This window comes from Trichomycterus rosablanca, chromosome 5 (assembly GCF_030014385.1).
Source record: "Trichomycterus rosablanca isolate fTriRos1 chromosome 5, fTriRos1.hap1, whole genome shotgun sequence".
Taxonomy (NCBI): Eukaryota; Metazoa; Chordata; class Actinopteri; order Siluriformes; family Trichomycteridae; genus Trichomycterus; species Trichomycterus rosablanca.
The window spans coordinates 37,410,650-37,434,839 of NC_085992.1; the positions used below are offsets into that span (position 1 = coordinate 37,410,650).

The window sequence follows — 24,190 nt, forward strand, 5'->3', positions numbered from 1 at the left end:
ACTTAAACTAGAGTAATGTACTTTACTATAGAAGCACTTCTGTAAGTCGCTCTGGATAAGAACGACGAGAATAAGAAAGAACTCTTGCAGCAGAGTTTTGAACGTACTAAAGAGAAGGTCAGTGAAAAGGGCGCTGCAGTCTAATTGGGACAAAATGAATGCATAAACCAAAATTTCAACATCTTAAAGTGAAAGCATAAGGCACGGCCGAGCAATATTGTGAAAGTGTAAAAAGAAGTTTTAAGCAAGGCCCTTAATTGAGGTTCAAAAGAGAGGAAAGAGTTGCACCCAGGTTGCAAACCACATAGTGAAGCGTAGTCTTTGACTCAATAACAGAATATTGACTTGTATCCCAGGTTGTATCAAGATGAATTAGACAAACTATGTGTTTATGTTGTCTTTCGTGCAAGACAACAATAAAATGTATTATGTTGTTAATAATCACAAAAGCTACACCTACGTACATTACACTACATTATTTTGAAAATACACACAAATTTAGGCAATGTGAAATCACAACATATTTACAGAGATTCCAATTGAAGTACAATGACATTTCACATTAGGATAAAGTACAGTACATTTAAACACATTTATAGGTATTTTCCAGGTTAAATAAAATTAAAACATATTTACAAAGATTCAGATTCAGGTAAAGTGCAGAAAATTAGCCCCAAATCATTATGCCCTAACCTTCATATCTTACTATGGGTTGTACATTCTTGGACTCATATGTTTAACCTTTTTTTCTCCAAACATGAGAAGCTGGATTATTGTTAGGGCTGGCTCGATACCACTTTTTTATGTGCAATGTACATTGTTTCAAAATGTTCTGATTTGTGAAAATGCCAGTGAGCAATGTTTAAATACCCAACTATGTCCTAAGTTTTGCATGGGGTGTACACTGACTAGGCATAACATTATGACCACTGACAGGTGAAGTGAATAACACTGATTATCTCTTCATCACGACACCTGTTAGTGTGTGGGATATATTAGGCAGCAAGTGAACCTATATTAGGCAGCGAGTTTCACAAGGGCCAAATTGTAATGTTAGACAACTGGGTCAGAACATCTCCAAAACTGCAGCTCTTGTGCTGTTTTTCCGGTCTGCAGTGGTCAGTATCTATCAAAAGTGGTTCAAGGAAGGAACAGTGATAAACCGGCGACAGGGTCATGGGCGGCCAAGGCTTGTTTATGCACGTGGGGAGCGAAGGCTGGCCCGTGTGGTCCGATACAACAGACGAGCTACTGTAGCTAAAATTGCTAAAGAGGTTAATGCTGGTTCTGATGGAAAGGTGTCAGAATACACAGTGCACTGCAGTTTGCTGTGAATGGTGTAGCAAAAGGGGAACCAACACAATATTAGAAAGGTGGTCATAATGTTATGCCTCATCAGTGTGCAAATATAGATGAGTGCATTGCAGTTCAATGTTTACTGTGTGCAACTATTGTTTCTGCAACACTTTTCAAATGACTGCTGGCTCCCTGTTTCTTTCCCATATCACTATTTCTTCTGCTATGCTATTGTTAGCATTTATCCATTGTGATGTGTTATTGATAGAGCTATATTTTGTAGATGTAGAAAAAAAGCAGCATGTAATGTAGGTGCCAAGGACCTGAATTTAAGACCCAAGAATAACCAATATGTTATATTATGATTTCTTAATTTAAAATCCTGCCCAGCAGTAATTTATTTATTTTAATGTGCTTCATAATTTATACTCTATGTTAAGATCTAACATCTTACTTTTACATTAAAGCATATAGGATGGCAATGGTGCCCATATCCTAATCTAAAAGCGTGACTCGTGCTTTAAAAGCCCTAATATTATTTTTGTGTTAGCTTTTAAAATAGGCCGCTAACAGAAACAGTAGAACTTATATTTGATTTATATCTGTTTCTAGGCCTAGTTGTCATCTGTAAGAATAGAGAGACATGAAAAAGGCATGTTAGCTAGGCAGTCTGTGTTTGCTGCTGTCTGTATGTCACTGAACAGGACCTGCTTTGTGCTTCCAGCATTTTTGGTATGGCGACTCAGCTCTGAGAGCTTCTGTAGAAGTCCTTGTCTCACTCGGCCACGGGTAACCCCGCAGAAATACAGCAATGAGGAGAGATGTCTTTTACTGGGAATGTAAAAACAGACATACAGGTCAGAAAATAATCACTGATAGTGTTGGTAACAGCAGCGGAAGATCATTAACAGAGATTAATGGGAACATATACTGGAAATTCCAAAGACTTCCTTTCAAGGTTTTCCCCATCATTTCCCGTTCGCTACATGACCGGTCAAACAGTAGATTAAGTGCTTTTTGCACATAATATGAATGATTCATCATAAACTGCCTCTTCTGGAAATTTATGGATTGACTATTACAAGAATTTCTCAATCCACCACTGGGAAAACAGCTAATGTGTACCACATGCTTCTGACATAGGAAAGACTGTATAAATAAATATACTGAATACTATAAACATATGCATGCTTTTAGCTTTTAAGGGCCCTATCCAATGTTGTTTGTGTATTTCAAGGGTTTTGTCTTATGCAGCAGGACATTTCTGACTCAAATTTAACGGTTTCTTAATTTTTTTTTCTCAATTAAAAATAAGTAAGGAAAAAACTTATATGTAACTGTCTGCACAGTTTAATGTATATATTTTATTTTAGTTGAATTTAAAATAAATATTGAAAAACAGTAAAGTATAAAAAGTGTCTAATATTTTTGTAGCACATGATTTTAAAGTTTTACAATCATGCAATAAAATGGGCCACTGTTGGTCCATATCGCCAGCGGCCATGTTGCTGTGTCAACCACACTACACAGTATTAAAAACAACAGACAACTGTTCTAAATAAAGCTTTAAACAGTCACGAGTTTCACCACGCAGAAAATGTCATGTTGCAACCACCATTTAATAACTTGTATCTGAAAGAAATGTACAACTATGAAAACATGTTAAACTAACATTTGCAATATTAACATTGCATTAGACAATGTGCTTTAAATACCATGTACTTATCAAGTATTTTAAAGATTAGAAGGAAATAATAAAACTGGACACAAAATACATGTCAACAACCAATATTAACAGTTTAGATTTATAAGGGATTCATTTAAAAAAATTACATTATATGATCAGTCATGTTATTAACCTCCTATTAACCCCCCCCCATTAATTTGGGAACTACGCAAATCAGCCACAACATGACCACTAACCATACAAGCAATCTATAAGCAACTTGCTACACCTTATTCAAGATTCAAGAAAAGAAAGCTGCTTCTGCTAGCATTTAAACTAAAATGGTACAAAGACAAGATTAGCGGAAGACAAATTGACCATGATAAGTTGTGAGGAAAATCTAGAAAATGCATAAATAAAATAGAAAGAAAAAAAAAAACACCCTCCTTAAATTACTCTGTCCTAATGTTTTAAAAATATGTTTCTGATATAAGAACTTGAGACAACAACTTAGGTTGATAAGATGAAGAAATACATCGATCAGCCATAACATTAAAACCACCTCCTTGTTTCTACACTCATTGTCCATTTTATCAGCTCCACTTATCATATAGAAGCTCTTTGTAGCTCTACAATTACTGACTGTAGTCCATCTGTATCTCTACATACTTTTTTAGCCTGCTTTCACCCTGTTCTTCAATGATCAGGACCCCCACAGGACCCCACAGAGCAGGTATTATTTAGGTGGTGGATCATTCTCAGCACTGCAGTGACACTGACATGGTGGTGGTGTGTTAGTGTGTGTTGTGCTGGTATGAGTGGATCAGACACAGCAGCACTGCTGGAGTTTTTAAATACTGTGTCCACTCACTGTCCACTCTATTAGAGTGTCCCCCCCCCCCATTTTCTCCCCTAATCTAGTCATATCCAATTACCCTGCTTGGGTTACCCTTCACCTCTACCAATACAACCCTTCACTGCTGAGGAGCTTCACAACTGACACACACCACCTTCAACACGTGTGCAGTAGCCGACTGCATCTTTTCCGAGTTCATATGTGGATCAGCTTTGTGCCTGGAGAGCCACACCCTGATCAGCATTATTCCCCGACTCTGTGCAGACGCCATCAATCAGCCAGCGGAGGTCGTAATTCGCTCAGTTATGAGGAGTCCCACTGGCTTATCCTACCCTATGAACAACAACCAATTGTTGTTCATGTAGGCACCCAGGCCAGCCGGATGGCAGAGCTGAGATTCGATATGATGTATTCAAAATCCTAGCTCTGGTGTGCTAGCATGTTTTACCGCTGCGCCACCTAAGCGACCCATTTTAAAATCACTTTTTACATATAATTTCCTTTAAATAATTAATTTATTACACCGGTTATTAATTGTTGTGGTGGAAACACATCAATCCAGTAATTAAAAATAATGTCCCAATACCTTTGCCCATATAAGGTATAAATAACTGAAAGTCACAGCTTTTATATCATTCTGTAAATCCTCACCTGAAATCTGGATAGTCTTCAACAAGAGGCTGTAGGTAATTCTTAATGTCACTTTTCTTTGTTTGTCCAACGATCTTGCTCAGGTGGTATCCTACTTGATAAAGCCAGCTATGGGTAGAATCCTAAGGAGAAGAAATAGCAAAATGATGAAATAAGTGAGAGGCATAAATATACTCATACAATGTGTGTCAAAAGTTTGGAGACACAGTCCTGTTATTCTAAGACTTAAATGTCTATGAGTTACAATAATTTTCAATAACAGGTGCAACAGGCCAGTAAATCTAACAGAATGGAAATAATGGATCTAATGTTGAAGTGCAAAGCATATGAAAATCTGTCCACAGTTGTAACACACTACTACATTCTAAACTGTTTTTGAAAGTAATAACATGTTCCTCGAGAAGTTTTGATGTCCAAAACTTTCTTTGGAGTTATTTCCATCAAGAAAACTGACCAAGCCACTCAGGTGGTGCAGCGGTAAAAACACACGCTAGCCTACCAAAGCTGGGATTTCGAATACATTGTTTCGAATCTCAGCTATGCCACCCGGCTGGACTGAGCGGCCACATGAACAACAATTTGCCTGTTGTTCATATAGGGGTGGGGTATTAAGCCGGATAGGGACTCCTCGTAACTGATGCACTATGACCTCTGCTGGCTGATTGATGACGTCTGCACAGAGGCGGGGAAAGAGTGCGTTGATCAGGGTGTGTCTCTCCGTACACAAGACTGATTCGCATAATGCACTCACCTAGTTTGGGTGACAAAATGCATACGGCTGCTGCCCACGTGTCGGAGGGGGTGTGGGTTAGCTTTGTTCTCCTCAAATCATAATGGGTGGGGGTCGGCATTAGTGGAGAGGAAGTGTGACGCAATTGGGCGCGCTTAAAGTCGGGAGAAAAGGGGGGGAAAATGCATAAACAAATTCTTAATGATATGTCATGCAATGACGTGGAACATTTTGTATAAGACCATTTCTTGTAGTATCCAATCCTATGAATGATGTTGTGGCTCAATGAAAGTAAATCACAGCAGTCGTGGTAGCTGCTTAGGTAAAGGAATATGACTGGCGAAGTGTGTGGTTAGTGTGTGGTTGACTCGGGTCACATTATGCAAGCTGATACAGTGGCCTAGTTAAGCAGTCAGCTTTGCAGTACATAATAAGCCACAGAGAGTTTTTAAATGAGCACAACACATTGACCATTTTGCTGTTGGTCATATTAGGTAATCTGGGACTTTCAGCATAAGGGTGAAAACACAGAGCAGCTTACATAAAATAATAACTTGGCCCATGCAGTGTCATTTATAAAGTGTACAAGAAATTGTGAAATTGTGTACACAGAATATGTAGAAGTCAAGCATGGACTGTCTAACCTGTGTCCACAATTTAGAAATGTCAGAGGCCAAAGTAAAAAAAATACATCTACACCAACCAGGCATAACATTATGAGCACTGACAGGTGAAGTGAATAACACTGATTATCTCTTCATCACGACACCTGTTAGTGGGTGGGATTTACAGTATTACAGTATTAGGCAGCCAGTGAACATTTTATCCTCAATGTTGATGTGTTAGAAGCAGGAAAAATGGGCAAGCATAAGGATTTGAGCGAGTTTGACAAGGGCCAAATTGTGATGGCTAGACAACTGGGTCAGAGCATCTCCAAAACTGCAGCTCTTGTGGGGTGTTCCCAGTCTGCAGTGGTCAGTATCCATCAAAAGTGGTCCAAGGAAGGAACAGTGGTAAACCGGCGATAGGGTCATGGGCGGCCAAGGCTCATTGATGCACTTGAGGAGCGAAGTCTGGCCAGTGTGGTCCGATCAAACAGACAAGCTACTGTAGCTCAAATTGCTGAAGAATTTAATGACGGTGCTGATAGAAAAGTGTCAGACTCCATGTTTTAACGGGTCCAAAGGGGGGACCAACACAATATTAGGAAGGTGGTCCAAATGTTATGCCTCATCGGTGTATATCTATACTTGTAGATGTGTGCTGGGTTGCTGTTGTTTGGTCTGTATTTAGTTACTTTTAATTGAAATGTATCTGTTACAGGTTCACTTTCTGAGTTTGGTGTTTTATATTTTGCCATAACTGCAAACCTACAGGGTTTTTTTTTACTTGTCACGCCAGTAACTGTCTCTTATTACGCAAGTACAGTGAGCATGTAACTTCATTCAGCGTGCATGTGACTGAATATAATTTACCTTTTTTACTGTCAATAAACAAATAAACAGTGATTAATAACAGTGATATTTTTTAAATCTTATCATTTTTAGATGAACGAGACCAAATTTTTTTATTTATATAATTTTTTTCCACCTTGTTTGAATGTGATGTAATTTGGGAACTACGCAAATCAGCCACAACATGACCACTAACCATACAAGCAATCTATAAGCAACTTGCTACACCTTATTCAAGATTCAAGAAAAGAAAGCTGCTTCTGCTAGCATTTAAACTAAAATGGTACAAAGACAAGATTAGCGGAAGACAAATTGACCATGATAAGTTGTGAGGAAAATCTAGAAAATGCATAAATAAAATAGAAAGAAAAAAAAAAACACCCTCCTTAAATTACTCTGTCCTAATGTTTTAAAAATATGTTTCTGATATAAGAACTTGAGACAACAACTTAGGTTGATAAGATGAAGAAATACATCGATCAGCCATAACATTAAAACCACCTCCTTGTTTCTACACTCATTGTCCATTTTATCAGCTCCACTTATCATATAGAAGCTCTTTGTAGCTCTACAATTACTGACTGTAGTCCATCTGTATCTCTACATACTTTTTTAGCCTGCTTTCACCCTGTTCTTCAATGATCAGGACCCCCACAGGACCCCACAGAGCAGGTATTATTTAGGTGGTGGATCATTCTCAGCACTGCAGTGACACTGACATGGTGGTGGTGTGTTAGTGTGTGTTGTGCTGGTATGAGTGGATCAGACACAGCAGCACTGCTGGAGTTTTTAAATACTGTGTCCACTCACTGTCCACTCTATTAGACACTCCTACCTAGTTGGTCCACCTTGTAGATGTAAAGTCAGAGACGATCGCTCATCTATTGCTGCTGTTTGAGCTGGTCATCTTCTAGACCTTCATCAGTGGTCACAGGACGCAGCTCATATTTTTGGTTGGTGGACTATTCTCAGTACAGCAGTGACAGTGAGGTGTTTGCTCCATCAGCATTGCTGTGTCTGATCCACTCATACCAGCACAACACACACTAACACACCATCACCATGTCAGTGTCACTGCAGTGCTGAGAATGATCCACCACCCAAATAATACCTACTCTGTAGTGGTCCTGTGGGGGTCCTGACCATTGAAGAACAGCATGAAATGGGGCTAACAAAGCATGCAGAGAAACTGTATGGACTACAGTCAGTAAATGTAGAACTACAAAGTGCTTCTCTATGGTAAGTGCATGGAGCTGATAAATGGACAGTGAGTGTAGAAACAAGGAGGTGGTTTTAATGTTATGGCTGATCGGTGTACTTCATCTTATCAACCTAAGTTGTTGTCTTAAGTTCTTATATCAGAAACATATTTTTAAAAGGTTAGGACAGAGTAATTTAAGAAGGGTGTTTTTTTTTCTTTTTATTTTATTTATGCATTTTCTAGATTTTCCTCCCAATTTATCATGGTCAATTTGTCTTCCGCTAATGTGGATCCCTGACTGCAGTCGAGGTGGGTATATTGCTGATCACGCCTCCTCCGACCCGTGAGCAGCCCTTAGCGAAACCCTCTTTACAAAAGATTTGTCAGCAAATAGTCAGCAAGATCTGAGGTATTTCACCATCTACGTACAATGCATAACTGCATTGAAAGATTTAGAAAATCTGGCGAAATGCATATGTGTAAAAGACAGGGCAAAAAAATACTGATATATGTCTATGAACTGTACTGCATTATATTGTAACAATGGGATGTTTACAATATGAGCCATTTCTTGAAGCATTCACTAATGCACTTTGACACTATTATGAAGTACAATTACATACAGTATATAAATAGAGTTCAAGTGTTTCAGATACACCGATTGCTAATGTGTGTGTTAAATCAATTATATAACAATGGTACAAGAAGAAAAACAGTAATGAGAGAACAAACAGTAATGTAGGTACCATTTCCTTAAAGAGTTCACATAGTTCACCCCATTGCTCTTGTATTTTGGAGGCAGCTGATACATTCTTTCTGTTTTTGCAAGAGTAGTTGTTCTTCATCAGCTGAGATACATATTCCCTCACTACAAAGTAGTGCACATCACACACAAACACCTGCATTTAAACATGTAGGAGACACAAACAAGACAGGGTCAAAAAAAGAGGAAATAGCTTTTTAAAATATGTATTTCATAATTTCATCATGACTTAAGGAAATCCCTTTTAAGCAACAAAACTAAGAACTGCAAACTTTCACATTCTTTATGTGCGTGCTGTTTCATTGTGTGGGACTGAAGTGTTTTGTAAGTTCCTTCATGACTACTTGATCATGTGAAGGATGTCCCAAGACTTTTATTTGTATATCACATACACTGATCAGCCATAACATTAAATCCACCTCCTTGTTTCTACACTGACACTTTTATCAGCTCCACTTACCATATAGAAGCACTTTGTAGTTCTACAATTACTGACCGCAGTCCATCTGTTTCTCTACATGCTTTGTTAGCCCCCTTTCACCCTGTTCTTCAATGGTCAGGACTCTCCCAGGACCACTACAGAGTAGGTATTATTTGGGTGGTGGATCATTCTCAGCACTGCAGTGACACTGACATGGTGGTGGTGTGTTAGTGTGTTAGTGTGTGTTGTGCTGGTATGAGTGGATCAGACACAGCAGCGGTGATGGAGATTTTAAACACCCCACTGTCACTGCTGGACTGAGAATAGTCCACCAACCAAAAATATCCAGCCAACAGCGCCCCGTGAGCAGTCCTGTGACCACTGATGAAGGTCTAGAAGACCAACTTAAACAGCAGCAATAAATAACCGATCATCTCTGACTTTACATCTACAAGGTGAACCAACTAGGTAGGAGTGTCTAATAGAGTGGACAGTGAGTGGACACGGTATTTAAAAACTTCAGCAGCGCTGCTGTGTCTGATCCACTCATATCAGCACAACACACACTAACACACCACCACCATGTCAGTGTCACTGCAGTGCTGAGAATGATCCACCACCCAAATAATACCTGCTCTGTGGTGGTCCTGGGAGAGTCCTATATGGTAAGTGGAGCTGATAAAATGGACAGTGAGTGTAGAAACAAGGAGGTGGTTTTAATGTTATGGCTGATCGGTGTATACTGCTATAGAAACTGTATAACAAACTTTCCAGACCATTTTACTCTCAAGTTTTAATTTAACAATGCACTGTTGTGTGGTGTGTCATGGACTTTTCTATAGGTATATGAAAATATTCCAGTAAATTTCAGGTTGTTACTATAAATAGTGCTGCTATCAATTTAACTACAGTTAACAGCAACTAAAAAAATAGCATCATATTAAATTAATATTTAAGCTTTTATGTGATACATTTCTCTGATGAACATTAAATTACTGTCACCAAACGTTCTCTTTTTGGAAAACAAAAAATGGAAATAAAAATAATAATAATTCATTCAGTTAATCTTCACTAACCAAATCATTCTGATCAGGTTTGGGCTGGGTTTGGAGCACAACCTGACACACTGGGCACAAGCCAAGAATACATTTTAGACAATGTGCCTATTAGCAGGGCATTACTCACTCATGCATTTACATATTTACTAATTCCTAAACCTATGCACATACCACCTTTTTTAAATGCATGTTCACTAATTTTGTGTCTACTTACTTCTAACAAGTCACTTTAGTGGTGGTCTTTTTGGTAAATAACACATAATGCTGTCCTATAAGCCGTCCCTATTTTTTCTAAACGGTTTAAAGGTGCATCCATAACCAGACACCACCATGTTATACATTACACATATTTATTATTATGTGGTTTGGGACAGAGCCTAATGCTTTTATTCCTCTGGTGTGTTACCATACATGCTTACATGATGTAGAAAACCCAGGCAGATATGATTATTATTACTATTAGTCAATAGTATTGTGCATGTATTGTTTAAAGAGAAGGAACGACTTTCAGACCTTTATATGCTGAGGGCTCATGTGCTTGCACTGTTGAGACAGAGTTTCAATCCTCTTATGTAGTTGTTTAAAATCTTCATCGCTAGACAGCCACTTCCTCGTCATCATCCTTCTCAAAAAAATCTGTAAAAAAATTCATTATAATTCACTCATTCAGTAAATCATGCAATTTATTATAAGCTGGCTGAATAAAATACTACAGGCACATGACAGCTTATTTTGGGTTCTTTACAATTAATAAATAAAATGACCCAACCAGTCTATACTTTTATCTTCCAATACCTACATATTACTTTTCAACATGATTTTTGGGAAATCTTATTGAAGTAGTTATGTAACATTTAAATTGGTCAAAACAATCTAATTCACTTACTGGTTAATATGCCAGTACAAGGGTCAACTATTAAAGAACATTTGTTCTTTTATCTGTTGATGCATGCTCAATAATCCAGGTACACAAATCCACAAAGTTGAATCAGTTCATCTGGACACAAGTTTGTTGTAGAGATACGTTTTGTCACTCAATCCGAATGACTTAGAAGTCATTCGGATTGAGTGACGAAACTTATCTCTACAACAAACTTGTGTCCAGATGAACTGATTCAACTTTGTGGATTTGTTCTTTTACTTTTTCTCTCCCCACTACTGCTACTACTGCTACTCACATACTACTGCTACTCACATACTACTGCTACTACTGCTAATACTGCTAATACTTTAATTACTTTAAACAAATTATTTATGCGTTTTAATTCTACTGAGCCACTGCCACCCCTTTTACACAATAGCTACCAAACAAGAATGGAAAGTACATGCAATATGTTTCATACAATGCATAGAAGAACATTCATATACAGTGGGGCCAAAAAGTATTTAGTCAGCCACTGATTGTGCAAGTTCTCCTACTTAGAAAGATGAGAGACGTCTGTACTTTTCATCATAGGTACACTTCAACTATGAGAGACAAAATGAGAAAAAAAATCCAGGAAATCACATTGTAGGATTTTTAAAGAATTTATTTGTAAATTATGGTGGAAAATAAGTATTTGGTCAATAACAAAAGTTCAACTCAATACTTTGTAACATAACCTTTGTTGGCAATGACAGAGGTCAAACGTTTCCTGTAAGTCTTCACCAGGTTTGCACACACTGTAGCTGGTATTTTGGCCCATTCCTCCATGCAGATCTCCTCTAGAGCAGTGATGTTCTGGGGCTGTCGCTGGGCAACATGGACTTTCAACTCCCTCCACAAATTTTCTATGGGGTTGGGGTCTGGAGACTGGCTAGGCCACTCCAGGACCTTGAAATGCTTTTTACGGAGCCACTCCTTCGTTGCCTGAGCGGTGTGTTTGGGATCATTGTCATGCTGGAAGACCCAGCCACGTTTCATCTTCAATGCTCTCACTGATGGAAGGAGGTTTTGGCTTAAAATCTCACGATACATGGCACCGTTCATTCTTCCCGTAACACGGATCAGTCGTCCTGTCCCCTTTGCAGAAAAACAGCCCCAAAGCATGATGTTTCCACCCCCATGCTTCACAGTAGGTATGGTGTTCTTGGGATGCAACTCAGCATTCTTCTTCCTCCAAACACGACGAGTTGAGTTTTTACCAAAAAGTTCCATTTTGGTTTCATCTGACCACATGATATTCTCCCAATCCTCTTCTGGATCATCCATATGCTCTCTGACAAACTTCAGATGGGCCTGGACATGTACTGGCTTAAGCAGGGGGACACGCCTGGCACTGCAGGATTTGAGTCCCTGGAGATTATCAATGGTCTTGTATGTCTTCCATTTTCTTACAATTGCTCCCACAGTTGATTTATTCATACCAACCTGCTTGCCTATTGTAGATTCACTCTTCCCAGCCTGGTGCAGGTCTACAATTTTCTTCCTGGTGTCCTTCGACAGCTCTTTGGTCTTGGCCATGGTTGAGTTTGGAGTCTGACTGTTTGAGGCTGTGGACAGGTGTCTTTTATACAGATAACGAGGTCAAACAGGTGCCATTAATACAGGTAACGAGTGGAGGACAAAAGAGCTTCTTAAAGAAGAAGTTACAGGTCTGTGAGAGCCAGAAATCTTGCTTGTTTGTGGGTGACCAAATACTTATTTTCCACCATAATTTACAAATAAATTCTTTAAAAATCCTACAATGTGATTTCCTGGATTTATTTTTCTCATTTTGTCTCTCATAGTTGAAGTGTACCTATGGTGAAAATTACAGACCTCTCTCATCTTTCTAAGTAGGAGAACTTGCACAATTAGTGGCTGACTAAATACTTTTTGGCCCCACTGTAAAAATAATTATTACATTTCACCACAGAAGCACTTACAAAGTTCTAAATCAGTTTATTTTACTGTACAGTTACAAATAACAACTTAAGCTTGAGTTGACTAATGCCAAGTTCACACAACACAACTTTCCAAGTCATCAGGTCGCTGTACAGTTCACACTACACAACTGGATCTTTTGTAATCGGGAGTCTTTCAAGTCGGTGTGGCTGTCACACTACACGACTGATCGGCGATAGGGGGTTTCACACTACACGATCTATCACCAACTGGAATCGCAGACTCGTTTTGTCACGAAATCAAACGCAAGAAGTGACGAAAGGTTTAATAATACCATGTCCAAAAATGCACGTCAACAAGTAGCAAGCAATCAAAGTTTGTGCGCTGATGTGCAGCGTAAAATCAAGGAGAAAAAATAAATGAGTCTGAGTGGATTTGGCTACATGAACAGCTTGGATTGTTCTATAGTGAGTTGGAGGTTAATAAATATTTTTGCAATGCAATGTTGGTGTTATGTTTTGTAGAGAATGATAAGGTCAGAAATACTGTAAAACTGTGTGCCGATGTATTCTGATATAAACTATGTTATGCCCTTCTCCCACCTTTTTACAACACCTCCCCTGCATTTCTCCTCACACCATATCTTGCGTTCTCATTGGCTGTTCGACATAGCACTCATTGCCATTTGGGCAAATCAGATCCAGATATTTGACATGCTAGACATCTCTCATCGGTCCGAGCCGCTCAGATCGAGTTGTTGAGTTGGCAAGCAAAAATCAGGGCAAAAATCATGTAGTGTGAACTAGGCATAAGTTGTTCTAACTTACAAAAGGGACAATTACTTGAAAATCAGTGATCTCAAACAAGTATTTCATGCATGTTTTATTACATGGAGCAGTCATAGAGGCTGAATAATGCTCTTCTTTACCTTGGTGTCAGTTTTAAAGCGTTCCAGCAGAGCCTGACTCAGTCTGGCAACAAGTCCATCCACCTCTTTTGCCAGTTGCTCAACCTGATGTCGACTCCTTTCTTTGTGATTCTCTGTGTGCTCTCTAGATCAAACACATATATACAGTACATACTTACCAAAAAGTGAGAAAAATGTGAATAAATGCTTTCTGACACACTTCTAATATCTGTTATCATAAATGACTTAATGATGTATGTATGAGTATGAGTTTAATTGTTGTTTTATTCTCCCATGGTTTTGATTTGTCTAAGTGCCCATGTGCAAATGTACATGTGCATTTCAGTGCTTCTTTTAGCAAATGAGTTGTGTGACATGCAGATGATTGTGTATCTGTTGTTTCTAATGTTTTCAGGTCATCCTGCAACTCTTCACGTGTCTGCTGGCTTGTGAAAGCTTTTAAGAAGCTTTTTTAAATTCACCATGACTGCCACTGGTTGTGTTAGATCATTCCAACCATTATGAACATATTTTTAATGACAGGGTGCAAGTGCATAGTCAAAATATACTGTATGTGTTTAGTAAATAACAAAAACAAAAATGCAGATAGAGGACATGACTTCATATTTATGGCCATGTATAATGAAAATTAAATTACATTTATTATAATATCTGTGGGCGGCACAGTGTCTAGCACTGTCACCTCACAGCAAGAAGGTCCTGGGTTCGATCCCCAGATGGGGCGGTCCGAGTCCTTTCTGAGCTGAGTTTGCAAGTTCTCCCCATGTCTGCTTGGGTTTCCTCCGGGAGCTCCGTTGTCCTCCCACAGTCCAAAAACATGCAGTCAGGTTAACTGGAGACACTGAATTGCCATATAGGTGAATGGGTGTGTTTATGTGTGTGTGTTTGTGTGTCTGCCGCCCCGTCCAGGGTGGTACTGTGTACCTTGCGCCCATTGAAAAGGTGGGATAGGCTCCAGCACACCCCGCGAACCTAACTGGATAAGCGGTTAAGAAAGTGAGTGAGTGATATCTGTGTAGAGGTGGGGAACAATCAATTATTGTGCATTAAAAGTATAATGTCATGATGCAATATCATCATCAGGCAAAAACATGACCAGGTAAGTTCCAGCTGCATTTGGTCAATCACTTTAAGTTTGATGTGTGAAAATGCAAAGCTACATAACCATTGTTAATGTTCAAATACTGCAGATCCACAACCAACATTATGTGGGGTTTTACAGTATAAGTACTCACTTTAAAGCAATGAAGCTGTTGATGTAGGTAATATTATACTCTGCCCATAGTGAGGGATCAGGAAGACAATTATTGCTCCATTGCACAAAGGCTGACTCAAATCTTCAAAAGGAAAGAGACAGAGTTATACACAAATATGAAGACAAAAGACAAGGAAACAATAAATAACAGAAATAGATCTGGAACATTGTGTGTGATGGTTCCAGCTTCGCCTGACTCCCAGAACACATAAAAATTCCTGTGTTTTATGTTTCATGCCCAGTCGGTTCCAGGAGCACATGGACTGAGTGTTTGTGTTTGTTTCACACACCCCCACCCCCTTGTCTCCACCCTGTCTGCTAAATTGCCCTCATGTTCATGATCACCAGCTGTATATTAAAGCAATAAGCCATGAGAGACTGTGCATTACTGCGATTTTTCACGGGGAAGGACGCAAAGCAGAGTACCTAAAACGTCTTTTCCGTGAATCATAGCAGTAACGCCCGGTCTCGAGTGGCTTATTGCTTTTATAAAAAACGGCGGTCAACATAAAATATAATAAAATACAACAATGTTCAATTTATAAATGTTTTTATTTACAAAAAGCATTCTTCTGCGAAATCAGGTAGTCCGTTAACAGTGTTGCTAGGCAACATGAGGGCGAACATAACATTCGCAATAAGCATTCCTCCACAAACACTATTACACTATTTCTTGGACTAATGATTAGGATTACTGTTTATATTAATCTGGACATTTCCATGTATAGAACATGAGTTAAAATAGTGTTCAACCAAGTTTGTACTTTTTCTTTTCAGTGGCGTATTAATATGGAATGATGAGAGCAGAGACCCCTCATCATCAGGGAGAGTGATGTACAGAGAGCTTTCAGGAGACTGAACACCAGGAAAGCAGCAGGACCGGACGGGATCGCCGGCCGAGTCATCAAAGCCTGCGCGGACCAGCTAGCACTGGTGTTCACAGATATTTTCAACCTATCCCTGACCCAGTGCATCGTACCAACGTGCTTCAAACAATCCGTCATCGTTCCAGTCCTGAAGAAGAACCAGCCAGCCTGCATTAATTACTTTCGCCCAGTGGCCCTGACATCAGTCGTGATGAAATGCTTCAAAAGGATCATCAGAGACTTTATCACCTCATCACTTCCGGACTCTATGGACCCTTTACAGTTCGCATACCGCCACAACCGTTCTACAGATGATGCCATTAGCTACCTTCTTCACACTACATTAACACACCTGGACGCTGGGAGGGGTAATTATGTTAAAATGTTGTTTGTTGACTACAGCTCAGCATTTAACACGATTATCCCCTCTAAACTAACCATCAAGTTGGAGAACCTGGGACTTCATCCATCCTTGAGTCACTGGATCTCTAACTTCTTGATGGACAGAACACAAGCTGTGCGGGTAGGAAAACACATCTCACCCACACTCACCCTTAGCCCCCCAGGGCTGGGTCTTGAGCCCCTTGCTGTACTCACTGTACACATAAGACTGTGTAGCCACTTCCAGCTCTACCACCATTGTCAAGTTTGCTGATGACACTGTTGTGGTGGGCCTGATCTCTAACAACAATGAGAGGGCCTACCTAGAGGAGATTAAACACCTGCAGGACTGGTGCCAGGACAACAATCTCCTCCTTAATGTCAGCAAGACAAAGGAGCTGATAGTGGATAGTGGACTGCAGCATAAAGCAGGAGAGGAATTACCACCCCGTTATGATCAGTGGCACCACAGTGGAAAGAGTAGACAGTTCCCATCATACATTGAATCCATCATAACGGGAAACATCACAACCTGGTTCGGAAACAGCACCAAACAGCATCATCCGGACTGAGCTTCCTGACCTGCAGTTCATATACAGGAAACGGTGCTGGACAAGGGCAAGGAAAATAGTAAAGGATGGACTGTAATGGACTGTTTTCTTTGTTACGGTCTGGGAAGCATTTTCGTGCTCTAAAAGCCAAAATGGAGAGGATGAGAAGAAGCTTTTTCCCACAAGCTATTCGAGTCCTCAACGAAAATAGCATTCAGGACAAAATTTACACAACTTGCACAATCTAATTTATATGTGTATATATGGTATATAAGTAAATGCGTGTATACAGTTTATATATAAACTGGGATTTTACAGTGGTTTCGAACGCGGCTCAGCCAATCAGATTTTAGGATCGGAACTATCCGTTTTATAAAATATGATAGGGTTGAATAGGCTAGCTTATCTTATATTTACAGTATATGATAGCTTAACCTAGCCTTAAACCCTCACTGAAGTTATAATAGATTCCTAGTATCTTGTTACCTTAAAATCCTAGTCCCTTCTTCTAGCCTAGCCATAGTACTATAACCTAGAGATCCTGGCTTCTTGTTATAGCCTAGCCTTAGTATAACCTTGAGTTTCTTGTACCTTGCCATTTCCTAGCATGTGAATAGTTCTAGTCCTTGTCTTTGTCATAGTTACAGTGTTGTCTTCATTTTGTCCTTGTAATAGCTTCGGTTCCTCTCAAGGTTTCTAATTTATTGTAGGGAGTTTTTCCTTGCCGCTGTTGCCCTCGACTTGCTCAACAGGGTTTTTCTGTTTTTGGTCCTGGATTCTGTAAAGTTGCTTTGAGACAATGTGGTAAAAGCGCTAAACAAATAAATTTCACTTGACTACTATCAATGTTTAAACTGTAAAACTGTTCTTTAACTGTTCTTAAATACAAAATATTATACTGAGAAATATGAGATGTATTTAGAGTCTGCTGGTTTTTATTTATTAGGATTTTAACGTCATGTTTTACACACTTTGGTTACATTCATGACAGGAACGATAGTTACTCATTACACAAGACTCATCAGTTCACAAGTTTATTGTCAAACACAGTCATGGGCAATTTTGTCTCCAATCTCCAATTTACCTGACTGCATGTCTTTGGACTGTGGGATGAAAGCCACGCAGACACAGGGAGAACATGCAAACTCCACACAGAAAGAACCCAGGACCTTCTTGCTGTGAGGCGACCGTGTTACATTTACATTTTCAGCATTTAGTAGATGCTTTTATCCAAAGCGACTTACAGTACTGTGACAGTATATTGTCTAAGCAATTGAGGGTTAGGGGCCTTGCTCAAGGGCCCAACAGTGGCAACCTGGCAGTTGTGGGGCTTGAATTTGTGACCTTTTGATTACTAGTCCAGTACCTTAACCGCTAGACTACAACTGCCCTGTAAGTGCTACCCACTGAGTCATTGTGTTGCCCCTGCTGGTTTTGACCTTTAAAAACATTTATTTCATGCTGTGTTCCACTTCAGTCAGTATATGTGGTAATTGGAATATTTTTTAGTCATGTTTTGTTATACCATAGGCAGACATACCTCCTATTAGAGACACTTGTTTTGTGAGTTAGGTGATACTATGCCAGCGGAAAAAATAGAAATGAAAATGAAAGTGATATTACAGATGTGTGGAAAATCCCTCTGATGTAATTCTAACTTAACCCTGACATTTAAATTGTGGAGGCTCACTGGTGTAAATGAGCCAAATATATTTTTAGTTGTGCTTTTTACTGCACTGGTCAAAATGCTTGGTGATCTTTTTATTACAAGTACATACAGCATGTAAAGTTGGAATGGACTTTTTGCTTTGTTTACAATTCTAATGACATTCAGAATGTAAATAGAAGTTGCATTTTATTTATGAACTATTGATTTGATGAAATAAAAAAATAAATGTAGATAATTAGTAATAGGGGATTGCCTAAGTAAACGAGTAAATGGTTGTTGGAGAAAAAAACATCAGTACTATGTTGGCAGATTAATATAAAGGGTAAAGGAAAAGTGAAAGTGTACAGGGGAATTTCCCCTTAGATAATTCCCCTTGCTTATACAGTATAACAAAATATGTAAGTAGTATGGGGTGCTATACCAAAAAAGTCAACATACTAACCATCTGTGGGGGACGGCACGGTGGCTAAGTGGGTAGCACTGTCACCCCGTGTCGGTTTCCTCCGGATGCTCCGGTTTCCTCCCAAAGTCCAAAGACATGCAAGTGAGGTGAATTGGAGACACTAAATTGTCCAAGACTGTGTTCGATATAACCTTGTGTAATGAACCTTGTGGAACATTGTGTAATGAGTAGCTACCGTTCCTGTCATGAATGTAACCAAAGAGTGTAAAAACATGACGTTAAAATCCTAATAAACAAACAAACAAAACCATCTGTCAAACAGTCTAACAAAAATGGTTGAACTAACAGTGCTTAAGTGCTTAACTAACTGTAAACTACTAACTGTTTGGGAAACTGCTTCAGCTCGTCAAGGCAGCAGCACAAGACTTTCTGTTTCAGATCTGTATCCAGCATGCCAGCTGCCTGGATCTGTCCTTCAAAATTCTGGAAAAGGAACAACACAAATGCACTAGCTTAGGGGAAACGTATTGCCCCCTGCAGGTAAAATAATGCATTGTTATGTTCACAGCATGAAAGGCTTGTTCATGTATGTAAGAATATAAACACACCGTCCAGATGTCCATGTAAATGTGGGAGTTGTAAAGTGCTTCATTTAGTTCAGGTTTTTTCTTGTCTTTCCACATCTCATCGTGCTCTAGCTCAATTACCCTGTTTAGGGATGACTTCAAATCCTCCTGTTACAAACACGGCGTTATCTGATTAGTATTTGATTAGTTCACTGTAAACAGCTTCACTGACTGAAGTTGTGTCTTACTTGTAGGCGTCTGAGGTATGCGTTCTTTATCTGTTCTAGGAAATCCCCATCCAGTTGAAGAGATTTCTGTTCCTCCTTCATCTCTGGTTTTAAAGAAATGTTTCCCATGATCTTCTCACTGTAGTAATTATAACAATATTAGGTTAATATTCATCAATACCTCAGTGAAAACCATAACCATACAAAAACAGTACCATTAAACCAGTTTAATAAATCAATACATTTACATTTTCGGCATTTAGCAGATGCTTTTATCCAAAGCGACTTACAATTATGACTGAACACAATTTTGAGCAACTAAGGGTTAAGGGCCTTGCTCAGGGGCCCAACAGTGGCAACAGGACAGTGGTGGGGCTTGAACCTTCTGGTTACTAGTCCAGTACCTTAACCACTGTGATATCACTGCCCTCAGTAATTTGGGATGATTCCAATTCCATTGTGACATCCCATCATCAGAATAATGATATCAAAGCTAACAATTCATATTTGCAAATATCTAATGGTGGTGTGAGTTCTTGTTACAGTTTTTAATCACTGCAAGCCAGTGATAAATAAAACAGTAAATACAATGGTGGCATGCTTTAAGATACTGTGTTCATGTAGATCAATAGTTCTCAGAATGTGATACTAGTACCTAGCTGGCATGCCAGATGACCTTGGAAAATATGAAAATAATTACTTTTAACTCTAAAAAATCTACAATATGTTATTTAATCATTATTTAGGAAAAAATAAGGTTTTAACATTTTTCTTTTAATATAAACATGGTATGTTCAGTACACAGAAACATACTTGAACCATACAGTGCTGTGAAAGTTAATTTGGTCCCACTAGATTTATTCTACTTCTACATCAGATCTTCCAATTTTAAGATAAAGACAACATCAGTAAACACAAAATGCAGCTTTTAAATAATCATTCTACACTGATCAACCATAACATTAAAACCACCTCCTTGTTTCTACACTCACTGTCCATTTTATCAGATCCACTTACCATACAGATGTAGTCCATCTGTTTCTCTACATGCTTTGTTAGCCCCCTTTTACCCTGTTCTTCAATGGTCAGGACCCCCCACAGGACCACCACAGCGTAGGTATTATTTAGGTGGTGGATGATTGTCAGCACTGCAGTGACACTGACATGGTGGTGGTGTGTTAGTGTGTGTTGTGCTGCTATGAGTGGATCAGACACAGCAGCACTGCTGGAGTTTTTAAAATATCATGTCCACTCACTGTCCACTCTATTAGACACTCCTACCTAGTTGGTCCACCTTGTAGATATAAAGTCAGAGATGATCGCTCATCCATTGCTGCTGTTTGAGTTGGTCATCTTATAGACCTTCATCAGTGGTCAAAGGACGCTGCCCATGGGACACTATTGGCTGGATATATTTCTGGTTGGTGGACTATTCTCAGTCCAGCAGTGACAGTGAGGTGTTTAAAAACTCCATCAGCACTGCTGTGTCTTATCCACTCATACCAGCACAACACACACTAACACACCTCCACCATGTCAGTGTCACTGCAGTGCTGAGAATGATCCATCACCCAAATAATACCTACTCTGTAGTGGTCCTGGGAGAGTCCTGACCATTGAAGAACAGCATGAAAGGGGGCTAACAAAGCATGCAGAGAAACAACTGGACTACAGTCAGTAATTGTTGAACTACAAAGTGCTCTTATATGGTAAGTGAAGACAATAAAATGGATAATGTGTGTAGAAACAAGGAGGTGGTTTTAATGTTATGGCTGATCGGTGTATTTATTAACAATAAAGATTCCTTCAAAACCTATGTTGTTCATGTGAAAAAGTAATTGACGTTATTAACAACTGCTATTGAACGTTTGTGATAACTTGCAATGATATCTTGCAGCTGTCTTGCTGTACATTGCTGTAGAGGAATATTGATCCAATCTTTGTTGCAGAATTGTTGTAATGTGGCTACATTGCTTTTTTTTTTTGCATAAACGACAGGTTTAAGGTCTTGCCACAGCATCTCAATGGAATTTAAGTCAGGATTTTGAGTCAGCCACTCTAAAACCTTAATTTTGTTTCTTTTGAGCTATTCTGAGGTGGACTTGCTTGTGTGATTCAGATCATTGTCCTTGGGCATGAAGGGCATGTCAGCCACCAACTGACAGGTGGACATGCTCTCTCAGCATTTTATGATAGAGAGCAGAATTCACGGTGCCATCAGTTATGACAAGTTGTCCAGGTCCTGTGCAGCCACACACCATCACACTACAACCACCACGAAATAATGCTCTTATGATAGAATTCAGTTTTAGCTTTATGCCAAATGTAATGGGACCTATGCCTTCTAAAAATTTCCACCACTGACTGATCAGTCCACAGAGTATTATACCCAAAGTCTGCAAAGAGTGGCAAAGAGTCTTTGTGTTCTCATTGATCAAAAATTGTTTGCATCTTGCAATTTTTCCATGGATACCATTTTTGCCCAGTGTCTTCTATGAAAGCATAGTGTTATATTCTAAGCATATACAAAATAATTAAACAAATCACCAGAAAATCACCTTCTTACCTGTATCTATTTATAATAAAATCCAGAAGAGCATAGTAATCCTTCTTGTCTGTCACCTTTGCCAAAAGCCCCTTCAGATGTTCTTTCACAACATTGTGAAACGATGAAACATAAGTATCAAACACGTTGAAACTTGGTGGGTATGAGCTCACAAGTTCTGTCTTTACTTTCTGTAAGTCTTCCACAATATTTTTTCCTACTTTTCCCAAATGTACTGCCAACCAGGAAGCATTTTGCTCGATGCTGTCCAGTGGTACCCGCTTAAGTGTGTCCTTCACCCCATCTTTTATTGCAGACCTCCAGAGATCTCTCCACCCACCTTGCTCCCCAACATGCCCTTCGTTCTTTTCCTCCTCATCAATGATGGCAGCCACTTGCACGAGTAGTTCTTTGTTAGGAGACAACTGCGCACAGGAATGCCTGATTATTTCAGTCAGTTTGTCCCTCAGTGTCTTGTAAAGCAAACTCAGGTCTTTTTCTTTATGGACCAGTTCCACTGGAGACGGTTCCTCACCCAGAGCTTCCTGCTCGCACTGAACCTCCTGCTGCAGGGATCGCATATTTACATAAGCCTCTTCCAAGTTTTTGTCTTTTATGAGCTTGTCGATCTGCATTACTGCACAAACAAATTGACATGAGAATTATAAAAAAATAAGGCAGCTATATGGGTGAAATGTAAATAATGATACAAAGCACTGGTGCAAGTGTTTCTGATTACAAGGCTAACACAGTGGGACAGGTATCTGTCACACAGCACCAGGGTCTTGAGGGTCCTGAATTTAAACCTCTCTATGAGGAGTTTAATATGTTCTTCCATTGTCTGCATGTGTTTTTATCCAGATACTGTTTCAGTTGTATGACCTTTCAGATACATGCAACAACAACAGTAATAATAACAATGGTAATAATAATACTAATAATACTGGCAATCTGTTTTTGAGGATAGTTGTTGTTGTTTGTGTTGGTGTTAGCGGATTACCATAGTGTAACCTATTATGGGGTGCATTCAAGTAGCCAATTATTTAAATTAGTGTATTGCTTTTTTAAGATTTATACTTTATTGATTTTCTTCTCTTCGTTTCACAATGTAAAACCAAACAAATACTTCTGCAGATACATGACATATATACCGTAAAACTTTAAATAAAAAACTGTCAACATAAAAAAGGTAATATTTATTTATAATTAAACGAAATAGAGAAAAACATAGTAATACAGCATGCATCCTCATAAACTCACATGCAAACCTACAAAAGAAAAAATAAATAACTCCCCACTACATAACGTTCAAATATCTGATTCCATCTTTTCCCCTTCTTCTAAATATCTTAAATATCTTCCCCACTTTTTAGTAAATCTGTCCAACCTCTGCCATAGCCCAAATGACATTCTCTCATTAGTGTACTGCTTAAAAAAAATTAAAACCACTAGAATATAATAAATGATAATTACCAGACAAAAGTACTTCAGGGAACTCAGGTAGTGTGTACAGCATTTGGACCTGGACTGCTTCTACTTCCAATTTTCTCTCCTCTGATGGAACTTCTGTGAAGACCTCAAGCGCCTCGTTTATTGGTGACTTTTCTTTCTTATTTCCCAGACCCATAGTCCATTTACCAGATTCCTGCTTTTTGAGCTGTTTATCTTTTAGTCAGGAACAAAAAGACACATTAAAAAGAGTGACAATCTAAAAGCATAATCAAGGCAGCAATGAATCACTTGAAGCTTTTAAATAAACTGCAGATAATTCTGTACTCAAACCCTGAATTGAGTGAAGGAAGAAAATGACAGGCAGGGTGTTTCATGCCTTACATACACCGGTCAGCCATAACATTAAAACCACCTCCTTGTTTCTACACACATAGTCCATTTTATC

The 24,190-nt window shown here is 39.0% G+C and overlaps 1 protein-coding gene across 1 annotated transcript; it reads right to left on the reverse strand.

Annotated features, from left to right (window-relative positions):
• Positions 1–454: 454 nt before the first annotated feature.
• On the reverse strand, positions 455–23,835 carry exoc3l4 (exocyst complex component 3-like 4). Its single transcript, XM_062996129.1, has 11 exons — positions 23,767–23,835; positions 22,315–22,930; positions 19,770–19,887; positions 19,564–19,689; positions 19,338–19,438; positions 15,066–15,167; positions 13,831–13,954; positions 10,610–10,732; positions 8,601–8,753; positions 4,470–4,591; positions 455–2,127 (listed from the first exon to the last, which is right to left on the reverse strand). The coding sequence occupies exons 1-11, from the start codon at positions 23,807–23,809 to the stop codon at positions 1,911–1,913; spliced, it is 1,845 nt and encodes a 614-aa protein (XP_062852199.1). The 5' UTR covers positions 23,810–23,835; the 3' UTR covers positions 455–1,910.
• Between the last annotated feature and the right edge of the window lie 355 nt (positions 23,836–24,190).